Source organism: Condylura cristata, unplaced genomic scaffold (genome assembly GCF_000260355.1).
Source record: "Condylura cristata isolate star-nosed mole 26May11 unplaced genomic scaffold, ConCri1.0 scaffold00011, whole genome shotgun sequence".
NCBI classification, from domain to species: domain Eukaryota; kingdom Metazoa; phylum Chordata; class Mammalia; order Eulipotyphla; family Talpidae; genus Condylura; species Condylura cristata.
Window position 1 is genome coordinate 8,061,279 of NW_004567112.1, and position 15,947 is coordinate 8,077,225.

The window sequence follows — 15,947 nt, forward strand, 5'->3', positions numbered from 1 at the left end:
GAGGGAGGGAGGGGGAGGGAGGGAGGGAGGGAGGGAAGGATGGATATATGAATTTTCTCCAAGTGAGCAGGAAGATGGCCTAGGAAACAGGGAGTTTCAGTACCTGGCAAGGGTCTCTTGAATCTGCACATCTTAACAAGGAAAAGAAAAATGTTGTATTTGAAACTGTTTCTTACAGCCTAAAAAATGTAAACTTTTAGAAAACAAGCTTCCAATTTGCTGAACTTAAAGGATAACAATTTACAATGAAATGTCACTTCCAAAAGGAAGATTAGACTTAAATTATTCTGTCTTGTATATCGAAAAATGCCAGCTAAGAGTCATATATTAACAATTTGCACATTTAGGTCCCAAATGGAGGAGTTTGATTTCTTATACAATGAATATGAAATAAAAAATTCCTAAATCCAGGCCAAATCCCGGAGGACCTGATTAAAAACTGTTTTTTATTCATTTTGGGAAGGGGAACGCCACACAACCAATTTACTCTTGCCTTAAAAACAATCTAATCCCATGAAATTGTAATAAGCTTTTAAAGTTTTACATTTTCAACTTTTCATTTAAGCAGGGCTGTTCCTCCCTAATTATGCATATTTTGTTAGGAAGACTGGGAGCAGAAAGGGAAAAATAATCTTACTTAAATTTTCACTCTTCATTGATGAGGTTCACGGCAGGTTTTTCATTGTAAGGAGCTGGTTGCCTGCGTACTTTGAACGCTGCCTGGCTTCTAGTAGGTGGTCTGTGGTCATGAATTGCATTTTTACTGTTTGATTTTATTGCCTGCCAAATTAGTGTGATGTCACTCGTGGCCTCAGTCTTATAATTAGGGATGTGTTACTCAAAAAAAAAAAAAAGAAAAAAAGCACTAATTAGTTTGCTTTTAGTATAGAGTTCTAACAGAACATAAGGATTTTCTTGGAAGATAAAACAGTGATTGTGATCCCAAATCACAGGTCTCAGGCTGTTTCAAGAGGCTGGGCTGAGGTGTAATTCAGAACAAGGATCTTGCTCAGCACCTGGTACAGAAATAGGAACATGATAAATATTTGCTGCTCTTCGAGCATAGCTAAGTGTCCAGCTCAGTGTTTAATGAATGCATTGATTTGGGGGTACCTGACCCATGGCTGGCTCTCAGCCTGTGGAGGGTGGAGGGATGAGTGGGTTTCGTTCCGAGATGTCCAATGCTGTAATCAGAATTTCCAGTGTGCCTCTCTGGCTTCAAGTATCCTGTCTGTTATGTTTGCTGCCTGACTTTGAAATTGGATTTCCTCCTGTTTGACTGCAGAAAATGCAATTCAAGCCTTTGGCAATGGCTCCGATGTGACTCTGTGGCAGCCTGCCTTCCCAGTGCAGACCACCACCGCCACCACCACCACAGCCTTCCGGGTCAAGAATAAGTCCCTGGGGCCACCAGGGTCTGAGAATGAAATCCCCACTCATGTTTTGCCACCTTGTGCCAACTTGCAGGTAAGTGGGGGGGGCGGAGTCCACCTTCCTGATGGAGCCACTTCTGGGAGAAGGCAGAGTTGTTCTCTGAGAGGCATTTTGAGACATGAGAAATGCAGTGCTGCTTGGGTTTGAATCTTAAAGGTGCACTTTCACCATGAGAAACGAAGACTGGGAGGTGCTGTGGAGAGGGGAGAAGGGTGGACTCGGGGCTGACTCTGTCGCTGTTGGGATGCGGCTTTGGAGCAGGTTCTGGTCGTTGGGTTTGTGTAAAACGAGGGGGCCGAGCGGATGCATCCAGCTTTCTGTTGTGGGTAGTAGAGCTGGTTGGGTTGGTTGTTTTGTCCTGTCTGTGCCCAGTCTGTGGTCGCCAGAGCAGTGGTGTTTTGAGAAGGGCTGGCTGGCCCTCTGGGGTTTCTCTCCACTATGGCTGTTGAAGTTACACATGGAGATTACCTCTAAGGTACCTAGAGTGTTGTTACCAAGGAAGTGTTAACTGCGCTAGGGAAGTCCTGTGTGAGGTTCATTCTTCGGGAAACAACAAAAAAAAAAAATGTGTGAAACTCATCTGTAAATAGAGGCTGGCAAGAATGGCCAGTAGATTGCTCAGGGTCGATCAGGCATCTGTCCAGGTCTCCAAAGACAGAGCCACAGTAGCGGTCCCTGACTTTCCTCAATGCGAGTGTTTTCTCCGCCTCCTCAGTAATCTTTTCATAATAATAAGGACTCTCCTTTTGGGGGGACATCATGTATGTGACATGTTCATAGAGAATTTTCACACACTTTTGTCTCTTTGGGGATATCCTCCTGGCCACTGGGGGGCGCTGTTGTGTTTTTAGCGGTGTTTATCTTGCCCCTGCATTTGGGTGTATGGGGACTCTTAGGAGTAGCGCTTTTGCTTGAGCCTCGAAGCTCTTGAGTTCCAGAACCAGCACCGGGAATCTATAGCCCGAGTTCTCTGCGTGGTCTTCCTGTGTTTGGGCTGGGGGGGTCGTGAGGAAGTGGGTGTGGGCCAAGCGGGAGGCAGCCAGGCCATCCTCTTCATGGGGCGAATTTCCTGCGTCCTCTTCCCTTTCCCCACCAAAGATCAGCCACACTGAAGCTTTGTTTTGCCAGGTGCCTCTGACTCTAGAGAGTGGGAAGTGTTTTTCCACTTCTGATGTCCTTGCTTTCTCTCCCACCCGTTCTTCTTCCCTCTCCCTCTGGGTTGCCCTGGTCTCTGTCTCCGGCCTCTCTCTGACCTAATGCAGTGATGGGCTGACCGCTGGCCATTTGGCCTTCTGCAGAGAGCTGCATGGCCACCCTCCCTGGCCAGAGGGCTGAGGAGGTTGCTCTAGCAACACCTGCTCTGTGGGGAGAAGCAGCACCTTTCCTTCCACTGTGGTGATGAGCTAGAGGCACAGAGTGAAACTTAAGGCGGGAACCTTCCCTGGGACTGCCACTTCCCTTCCCTGTAGAGCAGGACATGGAGGTGTGGGACCACCCAGAAATGCAGCAGCCACATCTCTTCCCCCTGTGACTCACACAGTATTGTTTGCCCGAAATATACACAATATTTGGGCCCCCTGGTGGCACATGGGGTTAAAGCTCAGCACTGTGACGATATCCACCAGCACTGCAGCACGAGTTCAGTCCCCAGCCAGGGAGATGGCCCACAGGGCGCAGCAGACCTCTCCTGTCTCCCCGCTGCTCCCTTCAGCAACGTATTTCAGCCAATCGGCCTGTTCTGCTCGCCATTCTGTCTCTGGTGAATCCTCTCATCCCCTGTACCTCTGGCTTGTACCACCCCAGTTCTTGTATGCATAAACAAATCTTAAAATATAGTATCACTTGTCAGTATCCCTTGTCAGTGATACTTCAATATAGCTGGAGGTGGTGGCAGAATAGAAAAGGAGAAGCCAGTTTCCAGAGCTGTCTCTTGAAGGCAGCGCCTAGGAGGATCGGGAAATCCAGAGCTCATACTGCAGTCAACTTCTTCATGCCAGCATTCCAGCAGACATCAGGGAAAGACGAAAAGTTTGACAGTAAAACTTTGTTCGGCTTGACAACGTCTTTAGTGTGACCTCTATTAAAGACGGTGGAAAGAATCCTCGGAGGCTGGGGTATGGCAAGAAGGGGAAAATCAAGTGATGAGAGACAGGCCTTCACCTGGAGAACGTGGTCCCAGGGCTGATTTAGGACTCTTGCTTCGGGGAAGGCTCCCCAGAGACTCATTCTCCCCATCTGTCCTTCCCTTGCCTGCCTGTCTCCAGATAAATTACCGTTTGCCAGGGGGTCCTCGAAATATCTCAGAATGGCGTTGGTCCCAGCTGAATGTGTCATTACTCAGAATAGAACTGACTTAAACCAGCTTGGGATCCATTGGTTACAGATTTGGAGAAAGTCAACTATCTTTGGCAGCTCTAAAGTTCACTTCCCTCGAGAAGCACCCTCTTGTAATATTTTAAAATATACAATAATATGAGAAAACTCTCAGGGACTTGAGTTTCTGTCTTAACATTTCAGATAGATTTCCCCCTTGGAAGGGAAGAAATGAGAATAAACATTTTCAGAAGTCGGCTTCCAAGTGTAATTATCAACAAACCAAACACAGTTCTGTTTGGGGAAACGGGTGGCCCTGTGTGTGGTGTGTGATTCTCCTCTGCAGTCTGTGAAGGGCCAGCTTTAAAGGGAAAGGAGAGGGATTCGTACAAAACGTCTTAGAAATGTCCAAGTCCTAACCCCCTAAGGGGATAAAATACCAGGTTTGGGGTAACCCGCCGAGCTCCCATGTTGGGATTAACTGGCTGTGGTATTAGTCACAGGCGTGACGCAGGCAGCGTTATCGTTGAGCTATCCCTTTGACTTGTCAAAGTAGTCACGTGAGAAATAAAGAAACATAAATCATTCGACCAGTTATTTCATCTTCTGTGCATCTGAGTGGTCTGGCTGCTGGAGAAAGCTCAGGATATTTAAACCAAATGGACCCAACTTGCTGCTTATTTAAAGTAAATATCTTTGGGAGAGGTAAGTACCTGCAGGGAAAAATATCTCTATTTTGCATCACCGTTCACACTTAACCCTGGTGGCTTAAAGTGCAGCCATCTTAAAGTTGCATTTATAGACCTCTGAGTCCTGTGATTCAAGAAACAATACAGGCTGGGGATCAGGGCCTTGGGACTAGGGCTGAGGCCCCAGGGCATTTCCCCTGCCTTTCCACCCTCTGTCCCCTGAAGCAGTTGTGATGGGTCATTGGCAGGACAAGGTCTGACAGATTGGGAACCAGGCCTTACTTCCTGGTGTGGGGGTACCATGAGCCATCTGGGGGCTCTAGAATAATGCAGGTCGCATTCCAAGTCAGCAAGTCTGTGTGTGTGTGTGTGTGTGAGAGAGAGAGAGAGAGAGAGAGAGAGAGAGAGGAGAGAGAGAGCCAAATGAAGCAAGTCTGCAGAGGGACTTGGGGACCAGCTTTTGTGGATCTCAAGTGTTATGTCTCCTCCTCCCCCTCCCCCACCAATGGAGCTTTTAACCAGCGTTCTAGAAAAGCAGCAAGCAGCAAGGCAGCCTTCTCAGCCTTCTTAGGGTCCAAACGGACAGACTGTGAGATGCTACTGCTGAAGTCAGCAAAACGGGAGCAGCTGGCCTCTTCCCCTTAACAACAGCATCATCTACTTGCGGATCAGACTCGTCCCACCCAGAGGCCTGCTTGTCACTTGCAGCGGGCATCCATCCTGGAGCAAAGTGCCTGCTCCATGCTCTGGATTTCAGTCGTGGTCCAGACTCCTCGGCCTCCCTGGGAAGCTTCATGATAATTCCTTCTCTTCCCAGAGCACAGCTGGAGGCTTACAGAAACGGGCCTGGCACTGGCAGCATGTACTCAGGGTTTTTGTATTGGCAGGAGGCACAGGGGGCAAATAGGACTTGCCCATTTTAAACACCACCTAACAGTTCCAGAACCCCTTCTTTAAGTCGGCCCCTTCTTCTTGGAACTGGGTATGTTCCAAGATCTGTGCAAACCCTCTATGGACTGTTTCCTCCAGTACCTGCAAGTTTAATGTATATGGTAGGCATGGTAGGAAATTAGCAACAAGGCTAATAAACTAGAACAATTATAATAATATAATAAAAAGTATAGGAAAGTGGTCTCGCAAAATATCTTACGGCAGGTAGTATTTCCAGACTGGGGTTGGCCACAGGTAACAACTGAAACCCTGGATAAGGGGGGGCTTCTATCTCTGAACACTGAGGTTGAATATTGGCTAATTAGAATATTAAAGCTCAGCTCTAGCTGAAACAAGACTTTGCATCCCGGAAGAGAAGCCTGATCCCTCGTTAGACCCAAACCAAATCCATCTGGACTGGATGGGGCCAGACCACACTGAAAATGATTTTGAAACTCTTCCAAGGGGCCATACCTCACCAGATATGGCAGGAAGGTGATTATCCAAATCTGCTAAATACCCGGGACTAGGCTGGCTGGGACAAAGTGAAATTTTAAGTGTTGAGTTTTAAAGGGAAAGCTGCCAGTGGGTGTTCCGTAAATCATTTGTGCCAGCACACTGACCCCATTATGTCAGCTAATCCTGGAAATACAGGAGGTAAATTTAAATCTTCTAGCATGAAGCACTTAATCAATATTCTAAATGTTTTTCTTGCAATTTATGCTAGCAGAGCAATGGGGTGCTTCAGCGTCCCGTTAATCTTCCACCAGGAGAAGAGAAGCTGGAGAGCGAGGCCAGGGTGGTGGACTCTGCACAGGAGGGCCGGTGGAGAGGGGTGGGGTAGAGCAGAGGAAGAGGTGATTATTCCACAGCGGGGACCTGGCCCTCACCCCCCACCTTCCAGCTAGGCAGAGCTACCACAGAGACACTTCTCAGGGCTTTCTTGTTGACCTGTGTTGACGGCCAGCCCTTTCTTTGCCGGGAGGAGCAGCAGCTTGGGGTTGGCTGCGGGCGAGTGAGACTCCCAGCTCGTCTCCTCGTGCTCTGTGATCTGGCATGTGTTTCGCGCCCTCTCTGAATTCCTGCTCTAAAATGTCACCAACCTCTTGGGTTTGTTGAGAGGATTAATGGAATGGTGTCGCTATGTAGAGGCCCGGCGTGAGGCCCCGGGGAGTGAGCGTTGTATTATCGTGACTGATGACATAGGTTCGAGCTTTAACTCCAGATATAGTTTGGGCTCTAAATCCAGTAAGAGGAGGTTGTGCCCCTGGCTGGGGAGCCATGGGGAACAAAGGTGGCACCGTGTCCAGGCCCACACGGGGTTTCTACTGCATCTAGCGATCTGCTTCTTGACGCCATGATGGGAGAGCTGTGGCGTAACCAGACTTGGGTGCAGCCTGGGTGAGAGAGGCAGGCAGGGACCATCACCACATTCTTTAGACAGGGCTGACCCTGGGAAGAGGTGACACATTTGAGGGCAGAGGAAATACTTTTGGTTGCAGAAAAGATGCTGTTTGAAAACCAGCCCTTAACCCCAAATGCCTCTCCCACCTCTGTGTTCCACCACTACTGTTCTTTGTTTAATATTTTTCTTTAAACTCAATTACTAGATGCACTTATTTATACACACATTGCTGTTTTTAGACTCATCAGAAGCTGTTAATAACACATGTGCAACTTATGTGAACCAACATGCTAGCTCTCTATTAAAATCACTAGATAAATATTAAAATGAAATCAATAAGGAATGTTTACTTGCCACCTAGATAACGCTGTGTACACCAGTTCCCAAACCCTGCTTGGGGAAGCATTGCAAAGAATTAAATCATATAGCAGATCGCGCAGCTACTCGCTTCGATAACTTGCATCATCTCTGCCTTTTATGGTTTGGTAATAAAACAAATGTGCATCTTTTTATGCACAGTTATGTGTGTGTCTGTGGGTATGTGTATATTTTCAAATGTTTATATATGTGATGCACGTGCATACACATACGTTTATACATACAAGTGTGCACACACATGTATACATGTCTGTGCATACATGTACATGTATGTGTGTGGGTGCGTGCACATATACATGTGTGTGTGAAACCTTATGGTGACGTCATGAAGCCCGTTCTATTATTATTTCCAATTTTCAGACAATAGGCCTGAGATGCAGATGGGATTGGTCAGGAGCAGGGAGCTAGAAAAGCAGCCTTTCCCTGTTGTGCATTTTAAATGGATACACAGAGCCTTTACCTTTTTGTTTCTGGAGAACTTATTCATCACTATAGATTAAATCAGTCCCTAAATTCTTGTGGAACATCTGGCAGATTGAGATGCCAGACTGGTGCATAAAGGAAGGTAATGATGCCAATTTTGACACCAACTGGTGTCAGCTCTGAGACTGAGCCCTGGAGTCAGCACACATGCATCAGCTCTGGGTACGACCCCTGTGGCGTCCACACTGCAGCAGCCCCGAGGCCACCCGGGTGCTGGCCAACCAGCTACACATTCAGGGGTGCCCACCACTCCTGCAGGTTCCACTTGCTAGAGACTCCAGAAACTACTGTAGTTAAGGCTGCGGTTTAGGCGGCTTCATGACAGAGTACAAGCGATGACCAGCCACCTGTACAGACACTGGCTGAGGCCTGGTGGTGGTGGGTGTGGGGGGGCGGGTCTCCATCAGAGGGACACAGGGCATCTCACGCTCTGGGTACAGCTGTGTGTTCACCAACTGGGAACGTGACCAGGTGTTTTGGGGGTCATAATTGATTGTTTCTTGTCAGGTTTTTTCTCCTTCTATGGAAAGGAGCATAAGAGATGTCAGGAGGCCAAAACACTGTGCCCCATCTTGTGGTGAGGCAGGCAGGAGCAGTGAAAGGGACTATGGTCACCACCAAGCACCACGCATGCACTCAGGCCACTGCAAGCTACTCCCAAGAAGCTCTCCCTCAGTGGAAGGGGAGAGAGTGTGGTCAGCCGTGGTAGCTGAGGCTCCTGTCCTGGTTCTCACCATTCAGGGAGTCCTGGGGCATTGGGCCCTCACACCCATGTCCTCTTCTGAGTGAGGCACTCCCTGTCCAGCTCCTGGGTCAAGTACCACCATGTGACACTTCAAAGGCGACATTTGCAGGAAGGCCAGCTTGCCTGGAAGTGTTTGTGCCAGGCAGAGCCGGGTTTCCTGGCAGGGACTTTGAAGATCAGGCCTTTCATGCGGAGTGGGGGTCCTGCAAACAAGGAGCCCTCAGCACATGCCCTGGATCTAAATGCCTGTGGCTGCAGAGACGCCATTGCCTGGGTCTTTTGTTTAAGAAAATGGTCCCGATGTTTTGTCCTATTTGTGGTGTTTGGTTCCTGGTCTGGGTGAGGTTTCCCTAATTTCTGTGTAATACGCAGTGTTTTCTAGCACCCACTATTGCTTACATCCCATTAAAAAAAAAATCCAAATCCTGGTTATCCCTCCTAGCATTTCCTTTGCAAAATGCTTTCCTGCTCAGAGAGTTTCTCTCTCCACTCCAAGAATAATGCACCAAGAAGGCGTGATTCTTCCCTTTGTAAAGGTGCTAAAGCCACAGGGCCTCCCACCCAGGCTACTTCTGGGCTCTCCAGGAGGCCTCGTGCTGGAGGAGCCCTGGACCCGGCTGCTAAGTGGCCCCAGAGCCCCGCGTGGTGTGGTGAGCCCAGCTCCGCCCACTGAGAAGAGGCTGCCAGAAGCCTTGTGGGGCTTAATCCTCCCCGTTCCAGCAGATGAGCTCAGAGGGAAAACACATCCCAGAATCCACCCACGTTAGCCCTAGGAAGAAAAAGGCTGTTGTAAAAACACTTTTTGAAGTAACTGCTTATGGAGAATTTTCAAAGCCCTTCATCCAGGAGAGGCCTTGAGTTCAGAGCTCCAAACCAGGTATGACTCTGTTAGGCTATTTGTATTGTCCGGCATGCCGAAATACATCCTCAGTTGTGGCTTCAAGCCTGCTGGCAGGGGTCAGCATAATGGCACAGGACCCAGGCCCCTCTCATCAGGGCCAGATTCTGTGATAGGCGGCCTGTCATCTTGTCTCCTAGTGCCTGGTCTTTGTTCTTAGGCTGCAGAGGCTGGAGGCATAGAGCAGAGAGTTGTTTCTCATGGTTCTCGAACCTGGGAGCTTGAGCCAACGTCTTGCCAGGTTTGGTTTCCCTCCCCCCACCCCTGGACCTCTCCTTCGCTGGCACAGGCCTTTCCGGTGTGAGGGCATCACTGCTGTCTGTGCGGCGAGCTCCCTCCCTGACACAGACGCCAGTCACACTGGCTTCGAGCCCACTCCCACAGCCTCGCTATAGCTTTAAGATACTTCACACAGAGTTTCTTTCTGAGGTGCCGGGGCTTAGAACTTAATCACCTCTAGGCCCTCCCAGGTGGCTCAAAGGATTAGGACGCAGCACTGCAAGCGAGTGGGAGCCACTTCAGTGCGAGTTTGATCCCCGCCCTGAGGTGACCCACATGGCGCGGCAGACCCGCCGGCTGCTCCCCTCAGCAGTGTACTTTGTCCATCTGCCAGTTCTGCTCCCCACTCTGTCTCTGGTGAAGCCTCTCACTGCCTCTGCACCTCTGGCCTGTACCCAGTTAAAAAAAAAAAATCACCTCAGGAGAAGTCTGCCACACCATGTGGGTCACCTCCAGGGGTGGGTTCGAACTCATGCTGAAATGGCTTTAGCTTCTTAGTGCTGTGCTTTAACCCACTGCACCTCCTGATCTGCTCCCCACTGTCTCTGCACGTGAGTCATTCTCTGAGATACTGGGGGTTTAGGTCCCAGACTGTGGCTTCTGCAGACTTCACTCAAGCAGTGATTTCTTTGTGACTGGCATGTTTGCATTGTAGCAAATTTGGGTTCAACATATTGTGAGCATACACAATACTACAATTTAAAATTATTTTATCAGCAATAAACGGTTTGATAATTCATTTAAAAAGTTGTTATGGGCTTGGGCATCTTCAGTATAGTTTAATAATATAGCATTTTATGGCTGACTGTAAAATTTCAGATTACGGTTTTAGTCGTTGTGCAGTTCTATTTTACAGTTTAATAATTGTTCAAATGAAGGAGGGTATAAAGTCCCTAAAAACCAATTTAATGACTTAGAAAAATAGCCTTTATCAAAATCTATTACATACCTTTAATGAACCCAGATGTCACCTTTTCCACAAAGGCAGATGATGGTATCTTGTCTCTAACCGCGAAGCCCTCAAATTAAACAAAAGCCCAGTATCTTAGAGACATGATTTCTCTCCTTTTTTCTTTTATCCCTAAATTCTGACAGCTAGAATGAGTGTGTTTGCAAAGCAGGAGGGGAATATCGGTTAGTTCGACAGAGCTAGAGCAGAAACAGGCAGAAAACTGGTTCTGTTTGGAGAAGGCCCCTTGATGACACAGCTTTGACCCTGGCTCCTAACTCTAGTGAGTCTCTTATTGTTGCCTCCAGATAACGCATGTTTCACCATTGTGTGAAGTGAGTGCAAAGTGAGGATCCTGCATTCTTATAGAATTCGATGCTCTCATTGCAAGCGCTAGAAGCTGTAGCAGGTAGCTGTGTCACTGGAATTGTAGTTTGTGTTCTATCTCTGTGATTTTTCCAGAGCGGTTGTCAGACCACTACAAGGAGGCTCTGGCCCCCGCCAGGTGCAAAATCATGGTTAGCATCAGAGCTCACCTCGGAATACCGCTCGGGGGCCTTTGGGTGCAGTGAGATTCTTGGGCAGCCTGGCTGAGGCCCGGAGCCCTGTTTTTGACACAAATGGCAAGAGTCAGAGTTTGCCCTTGGCTGGACTCCTCCCTGTCTGGGATGCAGGCCCCTCTGTGTCTTAGGCAGAGGCGTGTAAGCCTTGTCTGTGAGTGGTGGGGAGAGTGACTCGGAACGGTCATGCTGCAGCTGCACCATGATCTTGCATCAGCCACAGTTGACATGGGCTCACTTTTCTGTCTCCACTCAGTGCTCTGTTTGCCTCACCCTGTCAGCGCATAGTACTCGTGGTTGAAATTTGATGTTGCTTGGGAGCAAGTTAAGCCCCCTGTCCCAAAGGTATAGGAGTATCTAATCTGGTCTCAGCCACAGCGCCACCGCAGGAAACCACGCCGGCACCCAGACACAAGCATTTGCTCCAGGCTTCAACTCTTCTCTTCCCGGTTTCCCATCCCAGCGCTTGTACCCCCTCCGTCATGACAGGAGTGGGGGAATAAGGGGCACTTAACTGTCCTGAGACCTCAGAGAGAGTGGAGGCAACATCTCTCACTTTATTTCTAAACCAAACTCATCCCGGCTGGGCTGTCCTGATCAGGAGTTAAGAGGAGTCAGTCTTGCTGAGGGGACATCTGGGGGCTCTTTACCCAAAATTCATCTGGGAAATGATGGGGTGTGTTTACCCTTGGAAGTGGACCTTAGTTTGAACTAAATAGGATCAAAACTGGTAATAACTTCTTCTATATTTCCCCCTTTTGGGGGGAGACTACTTTTCGTAAAAAGTTCTCACCCCTCCGCACCTCTGGCCTGCACCCCCATTCTCGTATGCATACATAAATAAATCTTTAAAAAAAAGAATAACAACGGAGGGATGGGCAGATGAGGTATCCTCAGGGCATGCTGGGAAGAGCCATTAGACCACCCTACCTGTGGCCCAGGGGCCTCAGGCTGGCCCACCACTGGGACAGTAATTCAACAGTTGGAACAATTGCTTAACCCAATTGCTGGGTAATACACATGCTTAGTAAAAAGGAATAGGATGTCTTCACCATATTGGCTATAAATATGCTCTTTTTCTGGGTAACCTATGAGAATACCTCTGAGCACACTTAGTCACATACTATAAATAAATCCAATTTCTTGTATCCCCTACCGACCTTTTATCCTCAGGACTTCTAACCATCCGTGCCTCCCTGAGTAACAGGCTCGGTCTGTGCTGAGCTCTGGAGCACACACATGGGAGGAAGGGGCTCCCGTGGGGTGAGGGTCCACCAGAGCTCCCCTCACCTGTACTGCTCATATTTGAGGTTGACAAGGAGTGACACCATATGAGGCTTTCTGGAGAGGGGTCTTGGGTTGGTGGCATGGGGTAGGCATTGGGAGAGTTTCTTCCAGAGTGGCTGCCTGCCTGCCTGCCCTTCTGCTACAGGGTCCTCAGGACCTGTAAGGGACTCAACCCCCGGAAGCCCCCGGAAGCAAACCCACCAGGTCCAGCCTGACCTCAGACTTCTCCAGAAGCCCTGTTTGTGCACGTTGCTTTCGTTTCCGGGACTAGGCTGTGTGTGAGGGGGGAGGGGGGTCTTACTGCCCCCATCCCCACCCCTGAGGCCTGCCCTCAGTTTTTAGCAGGTAAACAGTGCTCTTCCCAAGGTTGAGCTAAGGATTTGGGAAGAGAACCACCTGTGTCTGGCACAGAGCCAAATGTATGGGTTGAATTGGAAGAGTCGAGGTTAAGACCTCAGAGCAGCCACCCAAGTGGTAGGGACTACGAGAGTCCCCTACTCCGCTCCTGTTTCCTGACCAATGCAAAAGGGAGTCTAGATCCATTGAGTACCACTTTTGAGTGTTCAGTTAGCTGCGGGTGGGACATTATCCATGGAGACCGTTATTAATAGTAATCATCACAGTCATCCTCCCCATTCGTCCATCCCCTGGTTTCCCTCTGTTTCTTGGGTTATTTTTCTCTATCTACTACAACAACATTTTTCTTAAATTTTAACATTTCTTTGCTCTCATCTCGTTTTCCACAGCACCAAGTATGCTCAGTCTTCTGAACCAGAGGGTGAACAAAAGCCCCGGGTTCATTCTGTCTCCAGACCGCGGCGTTTTATATCAAACTTTAGTTACCGCCGTAAGTCACAGAGCTATTATGGGGCCGCACTCAGCTGCACAGAAACGCACAGGAGAATGAGGGGCTTAATAAATATTATCTGATGGTGATGAGGATGCATGGCTGAGGAGATAGACTTCATGCACTTCTCATCAGGAACCACAATGAATCTTTTCTGTTGCTCTTGCACATTTGAATTTCCAACTGCACATTTTGAGAAAACAAATGTTTCATTTTAGGGCCCCCCACCCCCACCCCCAAGTTGACTTTAGACCATTACTGCTGAACCATCACTCTTCAAAACACCCTTCTACTCCAGAAGGAAATGTCTTTCACACATTATTTGCCATCCTCTTATTGTTAATTGGGCATAATTTTCTAAAATGAAGTTCATCGTTGCTGCTTATCTGAATATTTTACTAATCGAGCAAGTTAACCGTGAACAAAAACACAACAGTTCTCTGATGGTCTGTTGCAACCTGTGTTTGCCCCTACTTTGGGGAAAGCAAAATGTAAGATGAGCCTGAGAAGTCACAGAAAGAAAGGCCAATTCCAGTGTCGAGTTAAGCTCCTCGCGGTAGACCGTGTCTGTACACAGTGCTGCTTGCCATCCTGCCATTAGTGTTAAATTACAAGTGCAGGGTTGCAGGCATCCTTTTTATGGTGCACAGAGACTGACAGGCAAGCCCAAGGGACTGCTTAGCTAATGGAGGACTGTTGCTGTATCTTACAGCACTGTATCTCTTTCATTGTAAATCCAAGGAAGGGTGGAAGAGTGTGGGCCAGTTCTATTCCGTATCATGTTCACAAGACTGATGAGGTGGAGTTTAACATTGTCCCACCCCTGCCCCAGTCAAACACAGACCACCAGCATAGAGACCACAGAGCTAAGAGATCAGCAGCGGCAAGGTGGGTTTTGACAGGACTTCTATCTCGAGTAACGCATTTGATTCTTTCAACTCCACATGGTAGACATTAGGAGAGGGATTATTATACTTTAAAGATGGTTGAAAAGCCAGGGTTAGGACCTTTCTAATGTCTATTCCTTTTTGCCTTGCCATACCTTTCAAGCAAGTCCTAAATCGTAGTTGAAGCTCTTAACTGTTATTTAACCAACTCGCTACAGAAGCCAGTCCTTTTGTTAAGGGGCAGGATGTCCTAAAGGAACTCTGCAGAGTCTTATGGACTCCCCCCCCCCAACTCCAGCTTTCTGGACCCTACACACCACTCCAGTGGTTGGAAACTACAACTCCCAGCAGTACCAGGGAGAGAACTGCGAGGACCCAAGGGCGGAGCTAGCAAGAATTCTGGGACATTTGGGGGATGAATAGGGTGTGATGGCATTTCGCTCTCTCTCTTGCTCTGGAAACAGCTCTCCAGACTGCGTGACTTGGTGTGTTCAGTCAGCCTAGCCGTAAGGTATTTCACTTACTTTGTATCCTGCTCTCTTTCCCTGGGTTGTTTCCTGTTCCTTTCCCCTTTTGTAAATAAACCTGTTATTGACCCTTTTGTGTGTCCCTGCAATGTAACTGAGTTGTGAGCGCACCGGTGAGACCCCACAAACAGGCGGCCCAGTCCACTCTGGGCTTCCCTGTAACACCTTCACTCCCCTACAGACACTGAATGCCCCAAGCTAACAGTCCTCCCTTTTCTTCTCACCTCTGTCCCTTGCAGGTGCAGGTTTAAATAATCTGGGATGTTTTGTGTCATCATATTTGGTGTTTTGCTCTCTAACTAATAGGACGTGAATGACTGAAGTAAAAGCACAAAGGGAAGTGAAGTTATTTCAATGAAAACAAAGTTGAAGAAACTGAAAAAGGCAAATCCCTAAAAGAGAAAAATGCCTTTGGATTTGATGTGTGTAAAAAACTGTAAAAGGCTGAGAAAAAATATAAAAATGTAAAAGGTTCTGTGCTGAGGTTCCTCTGGGGATATCAGATATCTTGTTTTAAAGAAACTAAACCTAGAAATCGTATGCCTTAAGTTTAGAACATAAGCTAGGAAACTCCAGTTGACTGTCATAAAAAAAAAAGTGTTTTTAAGATGGGTTTGGTCAGGTATTTAAAAGTCAGTATTGAATGACATTTAGGTTTTAAATTAAAAGGTTTGATGTAATGCATAACATGGAATATTATACAGCCTTGTAAAGGAATGAAATTCACCAGATACAACAATATGAATGAATGTGGAGGTCTTTATATGAAGTTAAATAAGCCAGTCATAGAAAGATAAGTAGAGCACGGTCCACTTATTTAAGATTTCAAAGCTGATTAAACTCTTAGAAGCAGAGAATAGTATCACAGTGACTGAGGAGCTATTGTTCAATAGGTCTAAAGTTTCATTTGGGCAAGATGAAGACATTCCAGAGCTCTGCTGTACAACATTCTGCCGGTGGTTAACAATACTATAATGGACACTCAAAAATTTGTTGAAAGGGTAGGTCTCATGCTAAGTGTTCTTAAGTGCTTTGTGTGTGTGTGTGTGTGTGTGTGTCTGTGTGTGTATATCAATGATTTTGTACCATAAAAACTGTTTCAAAAAATGTATGCAAGTGTGTAATTTTTAAGTGATTTAATGATGTTTCCCTTTAATTTCTCAATTGATTGGCCTGTGGGGCTAGTCCCCAATCTTGTCAGGCAAGAGGGTTTCTACTCTAGGCTTGGCCCTAAGCTCAACCTAAACTGCATAGTTAAATTGGGCTGCTGTGGGGTACTGGAATCTGAGAGCTTCTAGCCTCCAGAACATGAATCCACCTGCCTTCAAAACTACGA

The 15,947-nt window shown here is 47.6% G+C and overlaps 1 protein-coding gene across 8 annotated transcripts in view; it reads left to right on the forward strand.

The window, feature by feature from the left end:
• Window positions 1-15,947, forward strand: part of GFRA1 (GDNF family receptor alpha 1) — a 198,528-nt gene that overhangs the window by 171,689 nt on the left and 10,892 nt on the right. For all 8 annotated transcript variants that reach the window (XM_012723754.1, XM_012723755.1, XM_012723759.1 and 5 more), the window contains one exon: window positions 1,286-1,467. In XM_012723754.1, coding sequence (XP_012579208.1) covers window positions 1,286-1,467 — 182 coding nt within the window. The remainder of the gene's footprint in view (window positions 1-1,285; window positions 1,468-15,947) is intronic.